Source organism: Equus asinus, chromosome 20 (genome assembly GCF_041296235.1).
Source record: "Equus asinus isolate D_3611 breed Donkey chromosome 20, EquAss-T2T_v2, whole genome shotgun sequence".
Taxonomy (NCBI): domain Eukaryota; kingdom Metazoa; phylum Chordata; class Mammalia; order Perissodactyla; family Equidae; genus Equus; species Equus asinus.
Window position 1 is genome coordinate 21,744,854 of NC_091809.1, and position 25,117 is coordinate 21,769,970.

General features: G+C 55.6%; 1 protein-coding gene across 1 annotated transcript in view; it reads right to left on the reverse strand.

Moving 5' to 3' along the window:
* Positions 1 to 25,117, reverse strand: part of COL5A3 (collagen type V alpha 3 chain) — a 36,526-nt gene that overhangs the window by 9,534 nt on the left and 1,875 nt on the right. The window contains exons 2-51 of the mRNA XM_044752298.2: positions 22,487 to 22,648; positions 22,203 to 22,392; positions 21,971 to 22,127; positions 21,120 to 21,224; positions 20,662 to 20,814; positions 18,721 to 18,834; positions 18,480 to 18,626; positions 17,207 to 17,254; positions 17,092 to 17,133; positions 16,741 to 16,803; positions 16,138 to 16,212; positions 15,957 to 16,040; positions 15,713 to 15,769; positions 15,570 to 15,623; positions 15,321 to 15,374; positions 14,692 to 14,745; positions 14,556 to 14,609; positions 14,313 to 14,366; positions 13,901 to 13,945; positions 13,756 to 13,809; positions 13,532 to 13,576; positions 13,342 to 13,395; positions 13,163 to 13,207; positions 12,160 to 12,213; positions 12,012 to 12,056; positions 11,840 to 11,893; positions 10,344 to 10,388; positions 10,183 to 10,236; positions 9,933 to 10,040; positions 9,466 to 9,519; positions 6,957 to 7,010; positions 5,984 to 6,028; positions 5,703 to 5,756; positions 5,548 to 5,592; positions 5,100 to 5,153; positions 4,948 to 5,001; positions 4,802 to 4,855; positions 4,566 to 4,673; positions 4,303 to 4,392; positions 4,003 to 4,056; positions 3,058 to 3,165; positions 2,862 to 2,969; positions 2,725 to 2,778; positions 2,199 to 2,252; positions 1,695 to 1,802; positions 1,565 to 1,618; positions 1,322 to 1,375; positions 1,159 to 1,212; positions 970 to 1,023; positions 42 to 149 (exon numbers count right to left, since the gene is read on the reverse strand). Coding sequence (XP_044608233.1) covers positions 42 to 149; positions 970 to 1,023; positions 1,159 to 1,212; positions 1,322 to 1,375; positions 1,565 to 1,618; positions 1,695 to 1,802; positions 2,199 to 2,252; positions 2,725 to 2,778; positions 2,862 to 2,969; positions 3,058 to 3,165; positions 4,003 to 4,056; positions 4,303 to 4,392; positions 4,566 to 4,673; positions 4,802 to 4,855; positions 4,948 to 5,001; positions 5,100 to 5,153; positions 5,548 to 5,592; positions 5,703 to 5,756; positions 5,984 to 6,028; positions 6,957 to 7,010; positions 9,466 to 9,519; positions 9,933 to 10,040; positions 10,183 to 10,236; positions 10,344 to 10,388; positions 11,840 to 11,893; positions 12,012 to 12,056; positions 12,160 to 12,213; positions 13,163 to 13,207; positions 13,342 to 13,395; positions 13,532 to 13,576; positions 13,756 to 13,809; positions 13,901 to 13,945; positions 14,313 to 14,366; positions 14,556 to 14,609; positions 14,692 to 14,745; positions 15,321 to 15,374; positions 15,570 to 15,623; positions 15,713 to 15,769; positions 15,957 to 16,040; positions 16,138 to 16,212; positions 16,741 to 16,803; positions 17,092 to 17,133; positions 17,207 to 17,254; positions 18,480 to 18,626; positions 18,721 to 18,834; positions 20,662 to 20,814; positions 21,120 to 21,224; positions 21,971 to 22,127; positions 22,203 to 22,392; positions 22,487 to 22,648 — 3,692 coding nt within the window. The remainder of the gene's footprint in view (positions 1 to 41; positions 150 to 969; positions 1,024 to 1,158; positions 1,213 to 1,321; positions 1,376 to 1,564; positions 1,619 to 1,694; positions 1,803 to 2,198; positions 2,253 to 2,724; positions 2,779 to 2,861; positions 2,970 to 3,057; positions 3,166 to 4,002; positions 4,057 to 4,302; positions 4,393 to 4,565; positions 4,674 to 4,801; positions 4,856 to 4,947; positions 5,002 to 5,099; positions 5,154 to 5,547; positions 5,593 to 5,702; positions 5,757 to 5,983; positions 6,029 to 6,956; positions 7,011 to 9,465; positions 9,520 to 9,932; positions 10,041 to 10,182; positions 10,237 to 10,343; positions 10,389 to 11,839; positions 11,894 to 12,011; positions 12,057 to 12,159; positions 12,214 to 13,162; positions 13,208 to 13,341; positions 13,396 to 13,531; positions 13,577 to 13,755; positions 13,810 to 13,900; positions 13,946 to 14,312; positions 14,367 to 14,555; positions 14,610 to 14,691; positions 14,746 to 15,320; positions 15,375 to 15,569; positions 15,624 to 15,712; positions 15,770 to 15,956; positions 16,041 to 16,137; positions 16,213 to 16,740; positions 16,804 to 17,091; positions 17,134 to 17,206; positions 17,255 to 18,479; positions 18,627 to 18,720; positions 18,835 to 20,661; positions 20,815 to 21,119; positions 21,225 to 21,970; positions 22,128 to 22,202; positions 22,393 to 22,486; positions 22,649 to 25,117) is intronic.

A 25,117-nucleotide genomic window follows, 5' to 3' on the forward strand; every position in this document is an offset into this window, starting at 1 on the left:
GCCCCTTCCCCACCTCTGCCTCAACCTCCCCCAGGACTCACCACGTTCCCTTTGGCTCCATCCTCTCCGGGGGGGCCCTTCTTGCCTGGGGGTCCAGCAGCCCCAGATGGGCCTGAGTCCCCCTTTTCACCCACTTCTCCTTTGGGCCCCTTTGCAGAAACAGAGGTCAGAGGTCAGAGTAGCCTGGACTTTCCAGGAGCCAAGGGTTAGCAGACCTGGATTTAGGAATCTGGGTGGTCTGGGACTTTCCCAGGGTCAGGGATCAGAGCAGCCTAGACTGCCCAAAGTTCAGAGGTCAGAGGGATCTAAGACCTACAGGAGTTAGCGGTCAGGATGGTCCAGTTGCCCAGAGGTCATGGGCAAGTTTGGTCTAGTCCATGTGCCACCCTGGAGTGAATTAGAAAAGGGGCCCCTCTTGAATTATGTTAAGTGAAATAAGCCAGTTAGAGAAGGATAATCTCTGTATGACTCCACTCATATGAGGAATTTAAAAATGTGGACTAAGAGAACAGATTAGTGGCTACCAGGGGAAAGGTGGGGTGGGGAGTGGCCACAAAGGGTGAAGTGGTGCACCTAGAACACAACTGACAAACATTAATGTACAACTGAAATTTCACAAGATTGTAACCTATCATTAACTCAATAAAAATAAATAAATAAATAAATAAATAAAAAGGAAAAGGGGCCCCTCTGGGGCAGCTCATCCCCAAGCCAGGGCTCGAGGTTTAGATCTGAGCCACAGCCTGTCCCCTCAGCCCTGCACAGTTGTGCAGTGTACAACCTTGGGAGCTGTACGTAGCAGCCCTATCTGAGACCTTCCAGGGCTCTGTCATGGAGACAATCAGGGATGCCCTGGATCAATGGGACTAGGACTGCCCTAAGACTGTCGAGAGGTAAAGGTGGCCCGAGATGTCCAGGGGTCAGGGGTTCCCTGAGATGGGTGGCGGGCCACAGGATACAATCACTCACGGGGATGCCGGGGGTCCCTGGGGGTCCTGGGTCTCCAGCCTCCCCTGGCTCACCCTGCAGGAGGCAAAGTCAGAGTAGGGATGGGTCCCCTCCTGAAAGACAGGGAGGGGCTCCCCAGAACAGCCACGCCCAAGCAGGACTGGTTGTGCCTCGCCCACCCCGTGCAGCCCCTGCTGCCCTCTCTCTCACCTTCTCGCCCACAGCGCCCGGCTGCCCAACTCCCCCAGGCAGGCCTGGAGGACCCTGGGAAGACAGCAAGGGATGGAGGTGGGACCCTGGGACCCCAACAGCCTCCTCTTGGGAAACGGGTGTCCCACCTCCGAGGCGTCCTGGGCCCCCCCAGAGTCCTCACCTCCACTCCGCTGGGGCCATGGGGACCCCGAGGGCCTGGAGCTCCATGGGGACCCTGAGGGATGGTCAGAATAGCATCCAGTGACCCCATGGCCCCCCCCCCCAAGGCGCCAGTAACCACATACACCACCTGTGATGCTGGTGACCTGGATGATCCTTAAAGCGACAATGTGCCCTGTGACCCCCCCCATCCGTCTAACGGCCACCTCCATCCTGCCCCTACCCCCTTCCCCGTTGTCCATACCATGGACCCTACGTCTCCGACTTCCCCTTTTTCTCCAGGAGGGCCCGGCAGCCCCTGCGGAACAAAGAAGCAAGATTGGGGCACAGGGCGGGGGGAACCAGAGACCGAACCCCCAAACTCAGACACCCACCTGCAGACCAGGGGGGCCGATCAGTCCCACGAAACCTCTCACTCCATCATCTCCTTTCTGCCCAAAGAGCCCCGGGGGTCCCCGCCGGCCCTGAGCCCCATCTGCTCCCTGGGAGACGGACGGGGTGGGCACAGTTAGGGTCGGGCTCAAGGGTTAAAGGTTGGCTCAGGGCCAAGGTCAGGATCGAGGTTCAGGGTTGGGGTTAGGGCTGGGATTAAGTTGCGGGAGGGTCAGGGTTGGGGTCGAGGGTAGGACTGGGTCAGGGTCCGGCCAATGTGGGACTGGAAGATAAGGATTGATCTGGGACTGAGATGGGGGCTGTGATGGGGTTCAGGTTGGGGTTCAGGTTGGGACTGAGTCGGATTCCAGGGTGAGCTTGCGTTGGGTGTCGGCACGCAGGGGGAGGTCAGGGCTGGGGTTGAATTTGGGCTTGAGTTCCAGTGGAGGACACTGGCCCTTCCCATCAGGGCTCCAGGGGACGATCACAAAGCCAGAAGCACTCACCGGGGCACCTGGGTGTCCCGGAGGGCCCCGTATACCTGTCGGTCCAGGAGGGCCCTGGGGGAGGGAACAGAGTCAAAAAAACTCCTGAAGTTCATGATTGGGGGGCACTGAAGATAATCACTGCCCCCCTGTGCACTCGCCCCACCAGGAGGTGACAGCTGCATCCCCCCCACCCTGTCCTACTAGCCACCAGCTGATGGGTCAGACACAGCGTCCATCCTAAGCGGTCCCCCGGAAGTCCCACCAGCACCCAGGACGACGCTGGCCCACTGAAGCTGGACGCTGCAGATGACGTCCTGGAGGGAAACTGGGACCGGATGCCTTGGCGCCCTCCCCCGTCTCCTGGGGCCGCAGCGACTCTGTCTGCGGTTGGCCCCTTCATTCCAGGTAGCTTGAGTGGCTTCTGTTGCTCGCTGGTGTCAAGATGGGGCTCAGGAAGGCAGGCAGCTCTGCGGCCTCCCCCACCCATCCTCCACATCCCCCTCCCCTCCCCAAGGGCCACCCCCTCCCTGGGTCCCCCACTCACCGCATCCCCCTTATCGCCCTTGCTTCCTTTGTGACCTGGGGCGCCCACTTCTCCCTGCAGAGGAAACAGGATGCGGAGGACCTGGCCTCTCCCACCTCATCCTCCCCCACACCCCCCCTCCATGAGCTCTCTCTCACCTTGTCCCCTTCCTCGCCAGAAGGACCAGCAGCTCCAGGAGGCCCCCGAAGCCCCAGGGGCCCTGGGATCCCATCTTTGCCGGTGGGGCCAGGGGGGCCACGTTCGCCCTGAGGGAGAAGTGGCAGGGGGACATCAGGGGGCAGAGCAGGAGTGGGTCCCAAGGATGCCTGAGGAGTGGGGTGGGCAGGCACTTACCGGGGACCCCTTCTCGCCTGCGGGGCCAACAGGGCCCTGGCCTCCGCTTTGGCCAGGAAGCCCAATGCCTCCTGCTGGGCCCACAGGGCCGCGTTCCCCAGGGGAGCCCTGAAAACAGGGGTGAGGGGTCAGGGAAAATAGAAATAGCAGTAGTTCTCATGTATGGAGACTTTTCAAGCCGCCAGGCATGGAGTTAGGTGGTTCCTAGCACATATCCAATCTATTCCCCACACAGTGGCCACACACATGTCAAGTCAGGGCATGGCCCTCCTCTGCCCACAGCCCTCCATGGCTCCCATCTCCTTCAGAGGAAAGGAGAAGTCCTCCTGGCAGCCCACACGGCCCTCTCTCCGCCTCGCTCACTCCCCTCCAGCCACACAGCCCTCCTTGTTGTTTCTCCATCACACCACATACGGTCCAGCCTCAGGGCCTTTGCACTGGCTGTTCCCTCTGCCTACAATGCTCTTCCCCAGACATCCACGGAGCTCCTCCCTCACCACCTCAGGTCTCAGCTCAAACGTCACCTTCTCAGGAGGCCCTCCCTGACCAGTCAATTTCAGCTGCTCTTCCCCAAACTCCCCACTCTCTGTGCTATTTTGCTTTGCGGCATTCATCCGGGCTGATCTTGTCTCCTGGACCAGAACACAAGCTCCAGGAGAAAGGAGGTTTTCATATGTTGACGTCTGGCGTGCAGGTAAGTTATGTGTCAGACGGGTCATCTCACTGAGATTTATGACAATCTCTGTGATGGGGCCATGTCACAGACGAGGAAACTGAGGGTCTAGGAGCGACAGGACGGCCCGGCCAGTGCGTGGCAGAGCTGGATGTGCCCCAGGCCTGTCTGACTCCCCAAATAGTGGACTTAATCACGACACTGCCCAGCTCCCCAGAGGCCCCAAGGCCCCCCCACCCTGCCCCCCACCCAGCAGAAGGGGTTACACTTACGTTGGCCCCAACAGGGCCCGGGGGGCCTTTGTCACCCTTCAAGCCAGTAGGTCCCTGAGGGAGGAGACGAGCCACAGTCAAAAGCCCCCTCAAGGGTGCCCCCAGGTCCTATCCTCAATCTGGGGTGCTCACAGTTCCCACCCCCTTCCTGAGCACTGAGGTTTAGGGGTCTGTCTCCTGGGGTCCCTTTACTTTCACAGTTCCTCCCATCCAGGATGTCACCACTACTGAGCCCCTCCTTTCCTTCTCCACTTCACAGCCCAGCCAGGCACATGCAGGAGGAGCCCCAAAGATACTCACTGGGTCCCCGCGGGCTCCTTGGGGTCCAGGAAAGCCCCTGGGCCCCGGTGTCCCTTCCTTCCCGAGGGGTCCTGGTGGCCCCAGGTCCCCCTGTGGGAGTGCAGAGGAGGCAGGTCAGGGTCCAGAGAAGGGGTGTGTCCCCCCCAGTCTGTGAGTCTGGGCCCCCTCCCCCACGGGGCTGATTCTGAGCCTTGAGGGGACAGCGGGCTGTTGAGGGACCTTTGGGGCCACTAACCGAGATCTCCCCCGGGGAAGGGTCTCACCTTGGCCCCCTCTCTGCCCTCCAGGCCCGGAAGACCTTGTTCGCCGGGAGGTCCAGGGGGGCCCGGGGGCCCCCTCTCGCCCAGAGGCCCCGCATCTCCCGTCTTTCCCTGGAGAGGAAGAAGGCTCATCTTGAACAGAGGAAACCGAGGGTGGGGTCATTCTGAGATCCGCTTCCCCTCTTTAAGTACCCCATAACTGGTGCAAAACTGGGGAAACTTGTGGGGTCCACTCTGACCTGAGGACCCACGACACCAGCTGGTCCAGGTGGGCCTGTCTGACCTTGGAAGCCCTGGGGAGAAAAATTAAAAAGGGGGTGTCATGTAGGGGGAAGAAGCAGAGAGCCGAATGGGGTCAGGGGTCAGAGGTCAAGGGGTCGCTCACCAATTCTCCTCTCTGTCCAGGGTGCCCAGGTCTCCCGTCTTTCCCCTGGGGGCCCTGCAGGACGAGTTGAGAGAGAGTTACACAAATAATGGGCCTCCTCACTCCCTGGGTCCCCCTCCCACCCGCCCCCCAATCAGAGTGAGCTCACTCACAGGGGGACCCTTCGGCCCAGGGAACCCAGGAGGACCTTGCAGACCCAGGAGGCCCTGAAATGGAACCAGAAGTCATCACCTCATCCTTCCTGCCTGGCCACCCCGAGCCCCATGTCATGACAACAAGAACTAACACATAGTGAGCCCTTTCTGCATGCCGGGCATGAGACTGAGCCCTCTGCACACAGTAAGGCGTTTCATTCACCACTGCAGCCCTTGGGGTAGGGACTGTGGTTATCCCCATCTTGTAGAGCAGTACATTGACGCACAGGGAGGTTAAGTGACTTGCCCAAGATGACACAGCAGATGAGTGGCAGAGTTAGGACTTGAACTCACGGCTCTCTGACATTCAGAGGCTGCGCTCTTTCCACATTCTGTGTCATAATGTCGGCCTGCCTGCGGGGCTTGCCTCCCACCCAGAATCACACACACAAACATATGCACACACCTTTTCTCCAGGGATCCCAGGGGCCCCGTCCTGGCCCACGTCACCCTAGGACAGAATGAATGAGACTCAGGCTGCAGAATAAACTCAGCTGAGGAGGACTTGGTGAGCCTGGGCTAGAGGGTCTGCCTGGGGTCCTGATCATGCCCACCCCATACCTTGGGGCCTGGCTGCCCCGTGGCACCCGGTTGTCCCCTCTCTCCTCTGGACCCCTGAATAGAAAGAAGCAAAGATTAGAAGTGAGAGGATGGGGGAGCCTGAGAGATAAGACTGAATCCTTTGGTCCCTGCCCTCCCTCTGTGACCCCCTCTCGCCCCACCAGGGACACCAACATAATCCAAACCGTCTTTCCTGCCCCCTCACAACCTCTCCACAAACTCTTCTTCCAGCTCTGCCCCCTAAGGGCCAGTGGGGTGGGGAGAGCTCCCCATTTTCTTACTGGTGGCCCCCGCTCTCCTTCCAGGCCTGGCTGTCCCGCTTTCCCCTGGGAGGTAAATCGGGTGAGGGGAAAGCAGAAGAGTTATGGTGAAAAGACAGGACACAGACACACAAATGCATGCAGTCACAGATGTAGAAGGATGTCTGCCACACATTTATGCACAAGCCTTTCATTCACACACACGTATAAATATAACTTAGACACACACAACCGTGCAAAGATCAGACACCCAATGACATGTATGATTGCACCTATATGCTCCACACCTACAAGCATGTTCCCCCACACAGATGCCTATTTATCACAGCTGCATGGCATGCACACATGACATGTGCCATCATGGCATGTTTTGGGCGATCCACAGCCTCAGTTGACACGCTGAACTCCTCATGTAATATGTCCCTTGTACACACGTGCACCCAATGTAAACACACACACACACGGATTCATGAGAGGACATGGTCCTGATAAACACATCAGTATACATACACTCGTGTGTTTACACAGTGTCCATTTACACAGCTGCAGTGCACACATAACAAGACAATGCATGTGTGCATACACACTCAGTGTGCACAGAAGTACACACCTATGTGTGTATATCCATATCCTTTCACACACGTGTACATGACCCTTGCACACATGTATGCCCACAGTCACACAATGTACACTCAGGCTCATGCCCTCGTTCACCCAGTCACAGGCCCACAGGCTGCAGCCCGCAGACCCCATCTGATCTGTAGCGAGAAACACACGAATGCCCACCACACACATGAGCACAGACACCTGCACCGTATGCCACGTGGGGTCACTTGCATGTGCCCTGCATTGCACATGGGGATACGTGTGCACACAAGTGCTTCCAGGCACAGACACAGCCACCCAGGGGCCCACCCCCCGTCACGCACAGCACACACGCTGTTCCACTCACGCAAGCCGTCCCCTCTCCCCTGATCCCTAGATCACGACTCACCCGCTTCCCTTTCTCTCCTAATGGTCCCAGGGGCCCAGGAAAGCCGATAGATCCCTGAGTGGAGAGAATCAGAGAGAAGAGATGGGGTGAGGAGTGGGTGGTGGGCAAAGTTGGCCCCTCATCCCATTCAGCCACCCCATCCCTACAGGCCTTTCCAGGCCACTGAGTCCAGAAGCTTCTTTGGTTCCCCCAGCCCCAGCCTCCTCCAGGGCAGCCCTCTGCCCTCCTGTCCCCTGACTCTCCCCATCTGCTCACTCCACTCCAACCACATTGGTCTTCTCAATGTTCCTTGAGGACAGCAGTACATTCCTGCCTCAGGGCCTTTGCACTGGCTCTTCCTTTGCCTAAAATGTTCTTCTAGCAGGTCCCCACAGAGCCAGCTACTCCTCATCATTTAGATCTCATTATGATGTCACTCCTTAGAGAGGCCTTCTTCCACCATCTTGATGACCACATCTGCCAAGTCACCCTCCGTCTACCACATTATCTTATTTTGTTTTCAATACAAATAATATTGTGTGGAAATGACTTTGTTCACTTGCTTACTTATTCAATGTCTGTACTCCCCAGTAAGACATAGCACTTATTCCCCACTGCCTGGCACATGGTGGGTGCTCACTCAGTATTTGTTAACTAACTGACTCCAGTCCATGCTGTCCTGCCCTTCCTGGAGGCATTCTCCCTCCACCTGGGGAAGACATCACAGGCTCTGATATCCCCTCCCATGTCTCACTGTGTTTTGAATCCCAAATCCACCACTGGGCTAGCTGTGTGGCCCTGGACAAATGGCTTAACCCCTCTGAGGATCAGTCTCGTTGTTTGTGGCCTGCGGATAACAACAATACCTCCCTCACAAGGTTTTGGTAAGGATTAAATAAGATAATGTGTAAAAAGTGTTTTTACGTGGTCTTTGGCACATAGTAATTGCTCAAGAAATGTGAGCCATCATTGTTATTTATGGAGATTATAACTGACTGCCATGGACTGAATGTCCCCAGAAAATTCATATATTTAAGCCCTAATCTTAGGTGGAGCCCTTGGGAGGCAAGTAGGTCATGATGATGGAGCCCTCATGAATGGGACCAGTGCCCTTGTCAGAAGAGGAGGAGCCTATCTCTCTCTCTCTCTCTCTCTCTCTCTCTCTCTCTCTCTCTCTCTCTCTCTCCCTGCCCTGCTCTCTATAAACCAGGAAGAGAGCCCTTATCAGAACCCAACCATGCTGGCACTCTGATCTCAGACTTCCTGCCTCCAGAACTGTGAGAAATAAATTTCTGCTGTCCACCCGTCTAAGGCATTTTTGTTAGAGCAGCCTGAGCTGACCGAGACACCGACCTCGACTTAACCAACACAGCACGCCTCCCGGAACACATTGCTCGATGCCCAAGACACGCTGTCAGGTCTTGGCTGGGAGGCCTCCCTCTAACGCCCTTGAACTTCTCCCACCCGGTGAGTTCTATTCTTAGCTATGGTTGAGTCTCTTTCCAAACCTGTTTATGGCAGTTGCCCTTGCTATTGGAGCCGTGTGACTTAATGAAAGTTGACAAAAACTGATGAGACGTAGGAAGGAAAACAGCGATGTCTATCCAATCTAAGTTAAATGGAAAAGACTCTGTATAAAGGGAAGTCAGTAAAAAAAATCACCGTCAAATTAGACGGCAAAACTGTGGAACTCTGGAACGATTCTGCACTCAGATTTCTTCCCAAGTGTCTTTGAGTTTCTGCTCTGCTTTATATAAATAAAAACTATAAATCGTCAGTGATGTAATGTGGGTATGGTTTAGGGAGACAGACATGTCTAAACTGTAGCCTCATTCATCAAAGCATTGGCAGACGAATGTACATTTTTATATAAGTACATTTTATTACGTTATAATTAATTCAAGATATGTAAGACATGGATTTTTTATGATTCTCCTCCTTACTGACTTTGTTGGAACCGTCATTCATTCCAAATAAGAAGGATCCTACAGTTTCATTATCAAAATCACCAATGTTATTATAATCAAATTGATGAGGTAAATACTACTGATATCTCTATTTTGCAGCTGAGCAAATGGGCTCAAGAGACTTGGCCAGGGGCTGGCCCCGTGGCCGAGTGGTTAAGTTTGCGCGCTCCGCTGCAGGCGGCCCAGTGTTTCGTTGGTTCGAATCCTGGGCGCGGACATGGCACTGCTCATCAAAGCACGTTGAGGCAGTGTCCCACATGCCACAACTAGAAGGACCCACAACAAAGAATATACAACTATGTACCAGGGGGCTTTGGGGAGAAAAAGGAAAAAAATAAAATCTTTAAAAAAAAAAAAAAGAGAGAGACTTGGCCAAAGTCACATAGCAGCTAAGGGGTGGGTATTTGAACCCAAGTCTGTCTGATGCCAAACCCACATCTTACATTGTCTCTCAATGACCCATGGGGTAGACAACTCACCCCCCAGACCACAGCCTGGACCCCCAGATGTTAACCAGTCTCTGAACCCTGCCCTTGCCCAACCCCAGCCCCCCAGCTTCTTACCTTAGGGCCTGGACGTCCTGGGTAACCCGGGAGGCCCGGCACCCCAAGCTTGCCCTACAGAGACATTATGGGACAAAGGTCAGAAACTGCAACCAGGAGGTCAGAGAGAAAGGGCAGGATGGCTGGAGCATGGTGGCAGGGGCAGCAGGATGGGATTCAGGGACACATGGGTTCAAGTCCTGGTTGCTGCCTGCTGGGGACATGTCCTTGGGCGGGTCATTCAACCATTCCAAATCTGTTCCTTTGTCTGTAAAATGGGGAGAGAAATGCCTATTGCATGTGGTGGTTATGGGGAGAAAAATAAGATAATGTGCACGGAATCGCTCTGTAACGCCGAGCTGAGGAATTAAAGATGGTAGCATTCTCCCGAGGTCAGAGGTTAAAGAGCAGAGGGCAGAGGCAAAGAGCCTCAGGAACACCCACACTGAAGGTTGGGAAGCTGGAGGGGGTGACAAAGGTCCATTCACCTTTTCCCCAGCCGAGCCTGGGGGCCCCTCCTCGCCAGCCAGCCCCTCCTGCCCCTTCATCCCTTCAGGACCATCCTCTCCTCGGGGACCTGGGGGTCCGGGTTGCCCCTGGAATAGAAAGAAGATGCCCTGATATCAGTCCCCTGTCATCCCTGCTCCTCCCAGCACCCCATCTTAGCCCCAGCTCACCTCCTCCCCATCTCCCCAAGTCCCCCAGACCCACCAACACTTCACCTGGGGATCGTCTTACCCGATCGCCTTTAAGCCCTCCATCACCCTTGACGCCTGGGAAGCCATCCTCCCCCTGGGTGGGAGAGAGTGCAGAGTTCAGAGGTCAGGGTTTCAGGAAAGGGACACAGCCAGAGCCGTGTTATTATGGCTCCCCTCCCCAGGAAGCTCCTTCCTTCTCACCTTCTCTCCTTTCTCCCCCTGGAGGCCCCGGTTGCCAGAGGTACCCTGAAAAGTAAAAAAGCTCTCCAATCCCTCCTCCTCTTATGAAGGGCCCCAAACTCAGTCTCCTGCCCCAAACCAGCCAGGACAGTCCCAAGAGGATGTTGGACAGGATGGGGGGGCAGCCTCAGAGGAAATGATCTTTCTCCAAAGCCTGTTAATGGGATGTACAAGAGGCTGCCCCTCCCCCCGCTTCCCACTGGCAGTCTCCCAAGGTCAGCTGTGTGGGGGTGTGCAGGGAAGGCCAAATTTCCCAGTAATTGATTCCCATCTCCCAGGGACACTGTGTCCACAGTTCCTTCTGGCAGGAGAAAGAGGATGAACATTCCAGGCCCGAGACTCACTCTAAAGGCAAAGGAATGTTCCCCATTGTACTGGCTACAATGCGACTCTGTGCCTGGCAACAAGGCGAGTCTGTGCTTGGCTACAGCAAGATGCTCCATGCAAGCCCAGATGCTGCTTGCACAAAACTCTGGGCTTGGGCAGAGAGGAGAGCTGTTCTTGGCTACAACGTAACTGAGCTTGGCAACTACGAGGAAATTGTACTTGGATACAGTATAACTGTGTGTTTTGACAACAGCGGGACTGTTTGCAGCCACAGGGAGGCACAATGTAAATGAGCTCAGCGACTACAATAAATTGCACCTGGATACAATATAGCTGTGTGTTTTTGACAATAGCATGACTGTCTCTGGCCACAGGGCAATTCACTTGACCACAACATAACTGAGCTTGGCTACACAGATGCTCTGACCTTGGCTACAATGTACGCAGACTCAGCTACAACATAGGCTTCAACTATATCTAACTCTGCGTGGCTACAATGTAACCCTGAGTTTGGACAGCCACAGGACTCTGTGGCCGGCTACAATATAGCCATCTCCTTGGATATACAATGTAAAAATGTGATGAATCAGCTCTTGGCTGCTACCAAACTCGGTTCCTAGACCACAGGTCTTGGACATACCTGTACTTGGCTACAACGTAACTCGACTCAGCTACCACATAGATGTGAATTCCAATGTCCCTGCCCTTGGTCAACAGTGCACCTCTATTTAGCCACAGTACAGCTTGCAGCTTCTCCCACCATCACTGTGCTTGTAGGTCATGTGGCTCTGGGCTTGAATTAAAACATGAGCATCTACTTGACTACATGTGCTGACCTGTACTTGAATGTGGCGTGTGTGCTTACGGTGACATGGGTGCAGCCTCTAATGGCTTAACTGTCCTCAACTACAAGGTGACAGCTATGCTGTAATGCTGCCCTTTGGCTGTTTGGCTCCAAAGTAACACACACATTTCTATATATGGTCACTCAGACCCAAACCCCGCTCCCATTATCCTTTGCCTGGCAGACTGATTCCTCTCATCCCACATGCAGATGTTTCTGATGGAGCTGGTCCCCGAAGCCAATGCTGATGAATCATCCTCACCTGCAGGCCCCACGCATCACCTACCTTTACACCCCGAGGTCCAGGATAGCCCGGAGGGCCTGCTGACCCTGGTGGACCCTGAGATGGAGATAAGATCAGCGCCATCCTGTCCTTCCTCCTCCATGTTCTCAATACCCTCATTAGTCCCCGAGTACCAACCCTCATCCCCAACCCAGGCTCTCTACAGGTCACTCACCTGGATCCCTTTCTCTCCCGTGGGGCCTTCATGGCCTGGGTGGCCCTGGGAAAAAACCATTCAAACTTGTCAGAGACCCGGATTTGACCATCCAAATTCCCAAGCCTCCTCCTTTTTCTTCCTCCTCCTTCCAGCTCCCAGTTCTCACCGGAGGGCCATCAGATCCTGGGAGGCCTGGAATTCCTGGGTTTCCTGGGGGACCCTGAAAGATGATGAACAGTAGGGGGAGAGAGAGGATCTCAGAGCCTGGCATTCCACCAGGACCAGCCCTACTCAGATACGCAGCGAGAGAAGGTTAGAGAAGAAGTCACTCCCAGTGGCCAGAAAATCTATGCCCAGCTCTGCCCAGACTTGCTGTGTCACTCCGGCCAAGCCCTTCTCCTCTCTGAGTCTCAGAAGTCTTCCACTTCTGGGAAGGTTGAAACAAGGGTTGTAAAAACAGTGCGAGAGAAATTTGGGGGGGGGGGGCCTCCCACCCATAGCTCCATCTGAAGAGGGGTGGATCTAGGCAGGCATGAGGCGACCCCATATGTCCTGCAAACAGTTGACAGGTCCAGAGACGGGCCCCTTGGCCCAGCTAAGTCAATCAGATTCTCTTCTGAAAGTTTGAGGTAAGGGACAACTTACCTTATAGAAACTATGATCACATGGTTTGGGGTAAAGAAACTATAAGGTCATAAGGAGCTGGGGACTGAGATGGTGACAAAATGGGACAACAGTGTGTAGAAATAGAAGTTGGGGGTGAGGACAGATGAAGATATGTGCAAAAAGAAGCCTGTCTGCCAGGGGAGATAGGGAACACGTGCAGAGAAACAAAGATGACACCACAGGACCTCAGAGGAAGGGGTTTCCTGGCCCTTGAATCTTGGTAATGCTTGCTATGATGGCTGCTGTGGGTCCCCCTGTATCTTGACAATATCCCGTTATGTAGTCTAGCTTTGGTGGGTTTCTATTTCTCACAACCAAACTTTCCCCAACAATGACACTTTTAGGACTTTTAAGACAACAAGGACACTCTGGACTTGTTTAGGGAACATTGCAATTTATCACTATCCAGAGCTAACAAAAAGGGCCCTGAGGGGTAGCTTTCCCTGCAGACAGAGTCGAAGGGAGAAGACATGGGGGGAGGGGGAGGTAGAGCTGTCACTCACCTTCTCCCCAGGAGTGCCAATGGGTCCCTGGGGGCCAGGGATTCCCTGAGGGTATAAAAAAGAAGGCAAAGGATGGCATGATAAGGAGGCAGTGAGCGCCGAGTTTGGGGAGGCTGGGAGTGGTCTGTGACCTTGGCTGGCCACCGCCACCCCGCATTATTGGGAAAGACAGCTCAAACCTGGGATCCAGGATTTCCCTGCTGTCCTGGGGGCCCTGGTTCTCCTGGAGGACCCTGGGGACAAAGTGAGGGTTCCATGAAACTGAAAGGGATCTGGTGTTGAGGTGTCAGCAAAGTTGAAATGGGAGACATGGGAGTGGACAAGAACGTGGAGGGTCATGGGTCAAGGGTCAGAAGGGAGACCACATACCACATTTCCTTTGGCACCTGGAGCACCGTCAATTCCAACTACACCCTGGGGGAGGACAGGGTGTGAGACCAGAACAGACACACGTACAGGAGCCTGCATCTGAGACACTGAGAGGTGGGCAGAGAAACCAGGCAACGGAAATGACATGCAGAGGAGAGAAAGGCTAGAAAAGGACAGGCAGGGGTATGACATAGAGGGGTATGCATAGAGGATGACATTCTCACCGGCCGTCCCAGGGGGCCGGGGGAGCCTCTGGGGCCGATCAGTCCTCGGGGACCCTGCAAGGAAGTAGGAGCATTAGCCCAGCCCCATGGGCCCTGACTCTCTCCCCTGTGCCAGGCAAGGGGTCTGGGGGTCCCTGATACTCACTGGCTCCCCAGCCTGGCCAGTGGGCCCCGGAGGTCCCTCTGCTCCCTGTGGGAAAGTGTCATCACCTGGTTAGGGGAGACGTGCAGCCCTCAAAGAACCACCTTCCTCATTGGGGCGGCCCCTTCCAGGGAACTCAGAATCAAAGGGTGCAGCAGGATCCAGCCGAGTGAGCACACATAATTCGATTCAGGTTCTCTACCCCAATCCCAGGTCTGCAACCCTGAGTCTCACCTCCTAACTCCAGCACTAGTTCCCAGCTCCCAGTCTGCCTTTTTGAGCCCCACTGGGCCCTCCTGACCCCCAAGTGCAGACTCTCATCCGTCACCCCGTCTCCTAAATGATCTACTCCACTCTGACTCTCATTTTCGCTTTCTAGCTTCCAAACCATCCCCTAAGTCTCTTCCAAACTTACCTTCGCACCATCCTCTCCTGGGGGGCCCGGCTGCCCCACATGGCCAAAGTCACCCTGGAGTGGGGAACGGAGGGGAGTTCAGAGTGGAAAGGTGGGGGTGGAGACCAGCCCCCCAGGAAAGGAGATGGGGCACACGGGGTGAGGACAGAGACGCAGGGATGGAGGCTCTGATGCTGGAGGCAAGGGGGTCGTCATGAATATTGGGAGGGGATTGCACGTGGGAGAGGGGCCTCACACACTCACCCTTTGACCCTTCTCACCAGGCAGCCCTGGGAGGCCATCAAAACCTCGATCACCCTGCACACAGAGACACCAGCTGAGCCTTGAATCCTCGACCCTGACAGTCCCTCTGAGTCCCAGTCCTGGCCCCATCACCTACCTTTGGTCCTGTATCCCCTGGGAGGCCCCGAGCCCCATCTGCTCCTGAGCGGCCCTATGGAAGAGGTGACGTCATCAAGATACCCAGTACCATTTACCGAGCACCTTCCTGGGCCGCATCCTGTGCTGGGGGCTTGTCTGTGTACAAATGTAACCTTCCAGATATATCTCAGACCCACCCATTATTCTTCATCCCTGGTGCCTTTGCTCTAGTGCATGTCACCATCGTCACAAAAATTAAGAACCATCGTCTTCAGCCTCCACCAAATGCCCTGTTGCAGGTTCCTCACTGCACTTAAAACTGTCTGGAATTATCGTGTTCATCACTCCTCCACAATGTGCCAGTCTCCTCTTTTGCACATACTGTTCGTTCTCTTTGGAATGCCCTTCCTCTCCTGTTTACCTGGCTATACCTCAGATCTCAGTCCAAACATTCTGTCTGCCAAGTCCTCCCCGACTCTTTGACCTGGCCAGACGCCTCTGTCACACCCTCAGCGGAGCTGCCATTCTCTGTTCTCAGTGCTCTTATCCCACCAATGACACCAGGAGACCCGTGGGGCACAGAGCCAAGGCTCACGTTGGGGGTTGAGGGATGGATAAGGGATAGCTCGAGACCTAGGAGTCACTCACCATCTTTCCCTCTCGGCCAGGGGGCCCAAGAGGTCCCTGAAGGCCTCGGGGACCCTAGAAGAGAAAGAAAAGTAGGAAGAAAAAGGAGAGTAAGAAGGAGGAAGGATTTATTTTAAATCATTCCCTAGGAAGGGCAATCATTTCAAGGGTACCCCAGCCCTTGTCATTTTCCTCAACTAGAACATTATCCTGTGGCCCCAGGAGAAGACTCTTCCCATCCGAGCCTGTCCCCACCCCCACCAGTCTCACCTGTGGCCCCATTTCTCCCATCTCTCCTTTCAGACCTGGATACCCAGGGAGACCCTTGGAGGAAGAGAGATGGGGTAAAGCAGTCAGAACGTTACCACTCCCCACTCCTGAGTCCCCCTTTTCCATGTAGCCTCTTCACTCACCACGGGGCCTGGGCGCCCAGTGAGCCCCACTGGGCCGGGGGGCCCTTTCATGGAGAGCTAGAAAAAGAGAGAGGAGCAGAGTCTCAGGTCTCCCACAAGATCCCTGACACCCCCCCAAAAAGGCATCTTCAAGAGACAACTATCCACCTGTCTCCTGACTAGCCCACCTTATCCCCCGTCTCTGTCGTTCTCTCGGTGTCTTCCCATTAGCCCTCCCTCGGTCACCTTGTCGTCCTCCACTCACCTGAGCCTGTTGGAGTACTGCCTGGGCCTGGGCCTGCTGGAAGGACACTGGGGGTCCTTTGAGTGAGCTGCTTACAAACTGGAACTAAGGGCAAGTAGTGGTGAGGGGAGCCCCAAAGAGAGGCCCCCTCCTGAGTGAGGGCTCCACGCCCCAAGGTTGTGCCACCCTATCTCCTTCTTACCGGCATCATGATCACTGTGCCTGGTAGACCCCGGATCCCGTCAATGCCGGGGATCCCTGGGAGGCCAGCAGGACCCTGAGAGAGGGAGGGAGACAGAGAAGAATGAAGGCAGAGAGATAAAGGAAAGGATGGGAGCAGGAGGGGACAGAGAGAGAGAGAGGTGAGAGATAGAGATGGAGGAGGAGAGAGACACACACACACAGAAGGGTGGAGGCAGAGAGATGGAAAGAAGGAGGCAGGGAGAGACAGAGAGAGGAGTGAGAGAGAGAGATGGAAGGAGGGAGAGAGTTACAAAAAGTGGCAGAGACAGAAAAAGAGAGAAGAGAGATAAAGAAAGAGAGACATAGGGAGAAAGACAGAGATGAAAGAAACTCATGGGTAGAGACAGAAGGAGAAAAGAGGGGATAGGCCCCCAGGGACAAAAGAGGACCAGAGTGATAATTCACAGATGGGAAGAGAGACGAGCAGGAGGGGTCAGCGCCAGCTTCGAGACGGTGTCCCAGCCTCCCGGACCCATGTTCAGACATCCATGCTCCCAATCTCAGCCCCACAGCCTGAAACCTCACTCCCCCAGAAGGATACACCCCAGAGGGAGTCTCTTACCGGTGGACCAGGGTCCCCAGGGAATCCTGGGGGACCAGGAGGACCTGAGGGTCCAACCACCCCCTGTTGGGGACAGAGGAACAGAAGTCATGAGAAGTGCAAAGACTGAGCCAGGCTGACTTCCGAGCCACCACTGACCCTGACCCCATGCTCACCTTCCCACCCATCACCGAGCCATTCCCGACCCCTCAATACTATACTGACCCACACGACCCCACCCCTATTTTGACTCATCCTTTGAGACTCAAATATCCAATAGTCATTGAATGATCCGGCAACATTTCACCCCAGGGGCTCAAACACCCCAACTGGAAGAGAAAGCAGGAAGAGGAAAACACAGCCATGACTCACTCGGGGTCCAGGGGCTCCTGGAGGTCCCTCAAACTGCTGTCCCTGAGGGAGAAATGAGTGTGACCCCCATTCTAGCCCATACCCCTCCACCCGCTTCCGGCTCCACACCCCTCACCTGTTCAATCACTGCTGGTTCTCCTTTGGCTCCCTTCTCTCCGGCGCCCTGGGGCAGGGGAGTGGAGAGACGAGAGATGTGGGCCCAGGACTCAGACGCAGAACTCCCAGCTAATTGACCTCACACTCGTCTCATGCGCCTGCATGCACGCATGCACTCCTGCACACATGCTCCACCCTCAGAGCTGCCTCTGCTGTGGTTTCTTCAACCGATGTGTTCTGAGCAGCCTCCAGCTTCAAGCTGGCTATGCAGCATCAAGACGAAGAGCATGAACTCTGGAGCTCATGGGGCTCTCAGTCCTTTGTGGTCCTAATCCCAGAGCTGCCTCTCACTAGCTGAGTGATGTTGGGCAACTTAATTCAACTCCTACAGCCTCGCCTGCAAAGTCGGTGGGTGAATGACGACTATACGTCCCATGGGAAGATGAATAAGTTAAAACAATGCTTAACACCTAACAGGCACTCAGGGGGAATCGGTTAGGATTATTCACTTCCTCCCCCATCCAACACCAAGGCTGGAACCTGGGCTCCCCTCTCTGTCTGTGTGATTTCCCTAGGCAACCTCATTCAAACTCTTGACCAAAGACAGCATTGCTCTGCAGATGAGTTCCAAGTCTTTAACTCCAGCGTAGACCATCTCCCTTGAACTCCAGAATCTTCTAACCAATCACCCACTTGACATCACCATTTGGATGCCAAACAGGTGTCGGCAATTTAGGGCATCGGAAATGAGATCCTCGACCCTTTCCACTGGCTCCTCCTGCAGGCTTCCCCATCTAATCTGGTGGCGCCACCGAGCATCTACCTGGTCCTCTTTGCATCTTTCTCCACCTCCAGCAGCAAGAGCAACATGGAGCACGGCCCAAATCTGTCCACTTTTCTCCGTCCCCACCGCCACCAGCACCCCCTCATCCAGATCACAACTCTGTCGTGTAGACTTTTTCCCCTGCTGCCCCTCTGGCTCCCCCTACAGTCCATACGCTGAGCAGCAGCCAGAAGGAGCTTTTAAAACTGCAAGTCAGATCGTGTTGCCTCTCAAGTGGCTTCTCATCTTGCTTAGATTAAAAGCCAAAGGCATGACCCTACCCCCAGAGCCATCCATTAGCACAATGCCTGTCACGTTAACACAGTGACTGTTGATAAATAAAAACCACGCGAGGCTGGTGGGAAGGCATTCTAGGCAAGATTTTAAAAAGCAAAAGAGAGGATGTGGTTGTGTGTGGCTCCAGGCAGGAATCTCTTCCCCCGCACCTAACCCAGCCACCCAGACTCACAGGAAGGATCTGGAACTGGGTCTGCAATGACCGTTCTGCTGCCCAGAAGTCAGGCCACATGGTGGGGCGACCTCCTTCCATGTCCTCCTTGGCCAAGCTGGTCTCCAGAGTTCCCAGTTCAGTTTCGCTGTCAGGATTCAGGCTTCCCTGAGGACATTGGGGCAGGCCAAAGTTTGCCCCTGACCTCCTCATTGTCTGCCACCACCGCTGCTCTGCCCAGCCCCGTCCACTGCCCACCAACCTCTGTGATCGCGATGTTGTGGCCAGTAGTCACAGCGGTGGTGAGGACCAAAGGTGTGGGAGTCAGAGACAGAGTCGGAGCTGGGGTCTCTGTCTGGGGGATGTCAGTGGAGGTCTGGAGCAGGGACAGAGGGAGAATCCGGTCTGGAGGCAAGACAATCAAGACAAAAGGGAGGCAAAGGAGGAGACAGCCCTCTCCCCTGGAGGACCTAGTCTAGGGAGAAGGATGGAAGCGGATTCTCAAAAACCATCAGAGGCATATAGGGTAGGCGGTGTGCTGGCTGGACCAGGACAGCCAGCAGGGGGAGCTCTCACGTCTGGAGGAGGGGCGGCGCTGGCCTGGGCTGTGAGGCCTGGAAGGCAGAGTGGGGCTGGCTCCAGAGCCCAGTGGTCAGGGTCAAGGTCCAGTACTTAGGGCCAGACTCCGGAAGCCTACCCCACGTGTCCACTCCCAAGGCAGAGCTCAGCGGTCAGCCAGCCAGGCTGCAGGCAGAGAGGGAGCAGAGTTCCTCCTGGCCTGGACAGCTGCAGAGGAACTGGGTGAAGGGTGCGAAGAGGGTGGTGGGGGCCAAGGTGACAGGCTAGGGCTGAGGAAGGGGATGGGATAGGCTACTCCTGGTGCCCCCGTTCTGGGACTGGAGTGATCATTTCTTTCTCCTTGCTGATGCTGAGAGCAGATGTCATGTAACCAGCAACTCCCCTAACCAAGGACCCCAGTCAGTGGCCCACACCAAGGACCCCTACCCAGTGACCCACCAACTAATGACTCCCATCAATGGTACCAAGTATTCTTACAACCAGTCACCCGTTAGTGACCCCACCCCCTATTAACGACCCCCATCAAAGACCCCTGGCCAATGATCCTCACTAAAGGACCTAACCAGTGACCCCCTCAATGAATAACCCACGTCATTGACCTCCCACCAATCATTCCTATAACCAGTGACCCACCAGAGGCCCCCCAGTTAGTGATCCCCATCAATGACTCCAATCAGTTTCTCTCCCATCCAGTGACCTCCCCAACCAGGGACCTCAACCAGTGACTCCCCCGCAACTGATAAGCCCCACCAGTGACCCCTAATCAATATTCCCTTAACCAATGCTCTTCCAAAATGAATACCCATGAGTGAACCCAACTAGAGCTCCCCAACTAATGACCCCCAAACAGTAATTCCACTAACCAATGACCTATTAGTGACTTCCCAACTAATAACCCATCAGGGACTCCGAAACTAATTATCTTATCCATGACCCCCTAAAAGTCACTCCTCCAACTAATGACTCCAATTGGTGACCCCACTAGTGCCTTCCGATCAGTGGTCCCCCACTGAGAACCTCCCCAATTAATTATCCCCAGAAATGACCCCCCTCCACCACTAATCCTAAACTAGTGACACCAATAACACCAACAGTGGCCTCCATCAATGACCTTCAACAGTGACCTCTAACTAGAAACCCCCCAAACATTGACCTCAATCATCATCTCCCCACAATGACCCCCCAACCAGCAATCTCAGTCAGGTAGGCCAAATAGTGCCCCCCCAATTCTAATTAGTGGCTCCCCCAATGAATAACCATCACCAATGATCCCAACCAGTCAACCCCAAACAATGACACATTAACTAATGAACCCCTCCTTCATCCCAGCGAACCAACACCCTTAAACAGTAGCCCTCACCAAGAATCCCCTGATAATAAGGTACTCTTCTGGTGTGTCCCCTCCCTCTAGCCCTCCAGAACTGGAGGTTGGGGTGACAGAGATGGGAGAGCTCAGAGGACAGGACCAGCACCCCCCAAGCCATCAGTCAGCTGAAAGAAGTCAAAGGTCAAAGATGAGAGACTAGAGGCAGAGACTTTGGGTGAGGTGCCAGCAATCAGTGGAGATCAGAGACCAGAGGTCAGGCAGTCAAAGAGCAGAGGTAAGAAGTCGCAGGTCCCTTACCTGGTTCTCCAGGGAGCCAGGAGGTGGACTCGGGGTCAGAGTTTCCTTGTTCTTCTTCTTCCTGCCTTTCCCCTTTCGACCTCGCCCTTTTTTCTTCCCTTTTCCCTTCCCCTTCCTTCGAGGGGGAGGGGTTTCTGGGTCACCCTGGGGGGCCTGGGAAGAGGGCCCCAATCATGTCTGGAACCCCTCAATGGCGGCCCCATCACTCAGGTCACCTGAGGTCATGCTGGCACATGGTCCATTGGTCCTGTGCTTTGAAGCGAGGGCTCACTTAGCCCTGTGACCTGAGGTCAAGGTCAATCATATGATCTGGGGCCAAGGGTCACTCAGTTATGTAACTCGAGGTCAAGGTCACTCACACCTGTTGGAGGGCAGGGATCAAGCTGCCCCATGGGATGTGGGTCAGAATTCACTCATTCCTATGACCTGGAGCCAGGGATGACGAGCCTCTCACTCACCCCTGTGGCTGTAGGGTCCAGGTGGGCACAGCCGGGAAGGTACCGCTCACAGGCCTGAAAGGCAGCCTGAGGATCTGGGCTTATCAGCAGCTCCTGAATGTCTCCCTGGGGAGGGGGGGGCAGTCAGGGAAGGGAGCCACAGGCTGACTCTGACCCTGTTCCAAGCACCAAAGCTTGGTGTTTCTCCACCCAGAACACTCTAAGTAGAAGGACGGGGTGGCCCCACCCCAGCGATCCTTCTGCCCCTTAAAACTGAGAGAAGAAAGATCCCATCAGGGTCACACCAAATCTCGACCACAAACCACATCCCACAACATCTGTCTCATCAGAGGCACATTTGTTCCTTAGCTCTCGGGCACATGGTGACTCCCACTATGTGCCAGGTGCCCTTCAAGGTACTGGGGATAAGGAGGGGAGCACGATAGATGAGGTCCCTGGCCCCCTGGAGGTGACACACATCACAGAGACAGCACAGTCACCCCCAACAATCACTACGCCCAAACCACATCTGTCACACAGCCACACAACACCACGCCTGGCCGGCATTCAACGTCACAACTGCCCCACATACAATTACGCACCATCACAACAACCAGCGCAGGCGCATGTCACAACCTTATCCTTCCCCCATGAGCCGAGCATGCATCATCACAAATTAGTTTTGTCACTCTACAATCTCACAGTCGCACACCGCTAAGATGCGCAACAAGGTATGGCACCCCCTTCTCTCAGCTTCCAGGTGCTAGATGGAAGCTGGACATCTCCCTACTACAATCTCTTGCCCAGATTCAGGGGTGGACAAAACTCTCTCCCATCCTCTGCCTCAGTTTCCCAGGTCACTGAAGCCTTACCTCGAAAGTCTCCTCCCCAAGGTCCTGGGTCCCCAGCACAGTGAGTCCAGCTGTGCTGATGAAGCGAGGCCCCTGGCCCAGCACAGGCAACTGAGGTTCACAGTCGGCCACCAGGGTCACCATCCCACCATCCACACTGACCGCCACACGGTGCCACCTGCAAGGGGACAGTCTCAGCCAGGGGTGCTTCTCACCCCATCTCTGCCTGGACCCCCACCCTCCCTACACTCACCTGCCATCCGTGAGGTTGACTCGCTGAGGAAGGGGGCGGAAGGGGTCACCTAGGAGGCCCAGAGCGGGCCCCAGCGCCAGGCCCAGCTGCCGGGCACCGCCCTCATCGTAAATGGATAGAAGGACAGACTGGTTGGCGGGCTGGCCCCGCAGAGTGACCAGCACGGAGAAATTCTCAGGAAAGTGCCCATCTGGAGGGGACAGAGGGAAAAAGGCAGCTCAGGTGGCCTAGCAGAGTGACCCACGTTTCCGGGGTGATCCCCAGCCCCTCCTGCCTTGACTCACCTGGAAAGAGCTCCCTCGTGGGGACGCCTAGTGTGCTGGCCTTGCCCACTCGGAATGCCCGGTCGCCCTCCGGGGCCCTCTGGGGGCAGAGGCCAGGCCCCACAGGGACCCCAGCCTGGCCCCCGCGCACACCCAGGACCTTCAGCACATCCACGGGCTCAGCTGCAGGGGGAAGCCGGGGTGGGACAGTTACAACAAGCCTGGGACTCCACGGGAACGGCTCAGGTTTGGGGGGCTCAACCCCCCCTGTGTTTGTGGGTCAGAGAGAAGGAACAGGCCTGGGACCCACACCCCCCACCACCCACAGCTGTTCCGGCCTCATCAGCCTGTTGACTCCTGTTTTTTCCCTTGGTTTTTGGTGAGAAAAAAGCAAAGCTGACCTAGTTCTGGGATGAATCAAAGCTTCCTGGCCTGAGCCCCAGAGCCAGACGGTCCCCCCCCCCTCCCCCCCGCCGTGCACTCCACCACACGGGTTCCCTGGGGCTGCCTCCTGAGCCCGAAGCCCCCTTGCCAGGGGAAACCCGCTTGGAGAGGAGGGGCTCCTTGTGTGTGTTCTTCCCCCACCTCCTCCCTCTGAACTCCTCCCTCTGACCATCACCCAACACCTCCTCCCTCTGACCTTCACCTCCCCTGACTTCTTCCTTTTGATCACTTTCTTTTTTTTTTAAAGATTTTATTTTTCCTTTTTCACCCCAAAGCCCCCCAGTACATAGTTGTATATTTTCTGTTGTGGGTCCGTCTAATTGAGGGATGTGGGATGCTATCTCAGCGTGGCCTGATGAGCAGTGCCATGTCCGCGCCCAGGATTCAAACCGGCGAAACCCTGGGCTGCCGAAGCAGAGCGAGCGAACTCAACCACTCGGCCACAGGGCTGGCCCGCTGACCACTGTCTTGACCACCATCACCCATGACCTCCTCGCTCTGACCTTCACCTCCCCTGACTTCTTCCTTCTGGCTGCCATCACTCATGACCTCCTCCCTTTGACCCCTGCCACTTCAGACCTTCTCCCTCTGACCACTCTTTCTCTGACCATCCCCAATGACTTCTCCTTCTGGTCACCCTCTCTGCCCTCCTCCCTCTGCCTATCTCAGTCTCCTCCATCTGACATGTGACCTCTCCATTTCATCACCCTCCCTGCCCTCCCCCTTGGAACCCCCTCTCTCTGATAACCTCCTGACCTCCTCCCTCTGACCCTCTCCCTTTCATCCCAGCAAAAGGAGGGACTGGTCTGGCCCAACCAGATCCTAACCCCAGCCGTCCTATCAGCCCCGCCCCACGCCGCTTGGCCAGTGCTAAGTGGAACCACATGGCTTGGGCAGGGGTGGGCGGGTGCTTCCCTGGGCCCAAAGCCCCTGCCTGATCTCCCCTCCACTCGGCAGACTGTCCCACTGACCCCCTGACCCAGCCTCTTGGCAGGAGCCAGATTCTGCCGACTCTGCCCATGACCTCACCCTGGGGGCGGCTCTGCTGACCTCACCATTGGGAACCAGGGTAGGGGGCCAGACTTGGGGGAGATAGGGGCTTGGATGAGCGACCCCTGTCCCAGCTCCTCCTGGGTGAGATCTCCTTATCCTCCAGCCTCGGATCCCTCTTGCCCCCAGCCTCCAGCCTTCCCTCATCTCTCCCCCTCCCCGCCCTCTCTCTGTCCTACTTTCTGCATGGGTCTTTCCAGGTCTCCGTCTGTGTCCAACTCTGAATCAGTGTCTCTCTCCCTCTCTCTCTCGCTCTCTACTTTCTCGCTCTCTCTCACTCTTTAGCTCTCTCCGTCTCTGTCTCTCGGTATTTCCTTCGCTCTCCCATCTGTCTCTCTCTGCGTGTCTCTATCTCTGTGCCTCCCTCTCTGTATCTCTGGGTGTGGGTTGCTCTCCGCATCTCTCTCTCTCCATCCACACTCCCCTCTCCAACCCCGTCGCCGCCACCAGCCCCATCTCTAATTGCCTGTTCTGTGGCTGGGCTGTCATTAAGAGGTATTTGAGTTACAGGCCCCTGGGGCTGAGATCTGGGCTCCCAGGCTCTGCTGACCACAAGGGTCACTTCCCCACGGAACGATCATCCCAGATGGGGCCAGGCGAGGGCTGAGAGCCATGACCCTACCCTGCGTGGCTCTCCCAGGCTCTCTCCTCGCCCAGACCCCAGGCTGTATTCAGTGGGAAGGGGTCTCCCCATGACCAACTGCTCACTCACAAAGTCCCTGCCGGCATCGAACCCAAATGTCTCCTGCTTAGATCTTGTGTCCCTTCTGTAATGACCTTTCAGAGACTGACTGCCCTTTCTTTTCACTGCTGGCTTCATGACAAGGAGACACACAAGAGGCATTGAGTCCTGCCTGCAGGGCCAGGGGGTGGGGGTCTGTCAAGGACCCAGCCCGCCCTTCCCCCACAGTCTCTCCTCTGTGCTGGTCAGGGCCCCGGGGAGACATTGGATGGGGTCTACGACATGGAGGGAGGCAGACAGGGGCCCGGCTGGGACACGGTTGGGGTCCCCTCAGATGCATAGGAGAACATGGGTGTGAGTGTCTGTGTAAATGTGTGTATATGTTACTACATACATGTATGAGATTGTGCATTCTATATATTGCGTGATTCTATATATTGTGTGATTCTATATGAACCAAGGAATGGCCGAGTGTG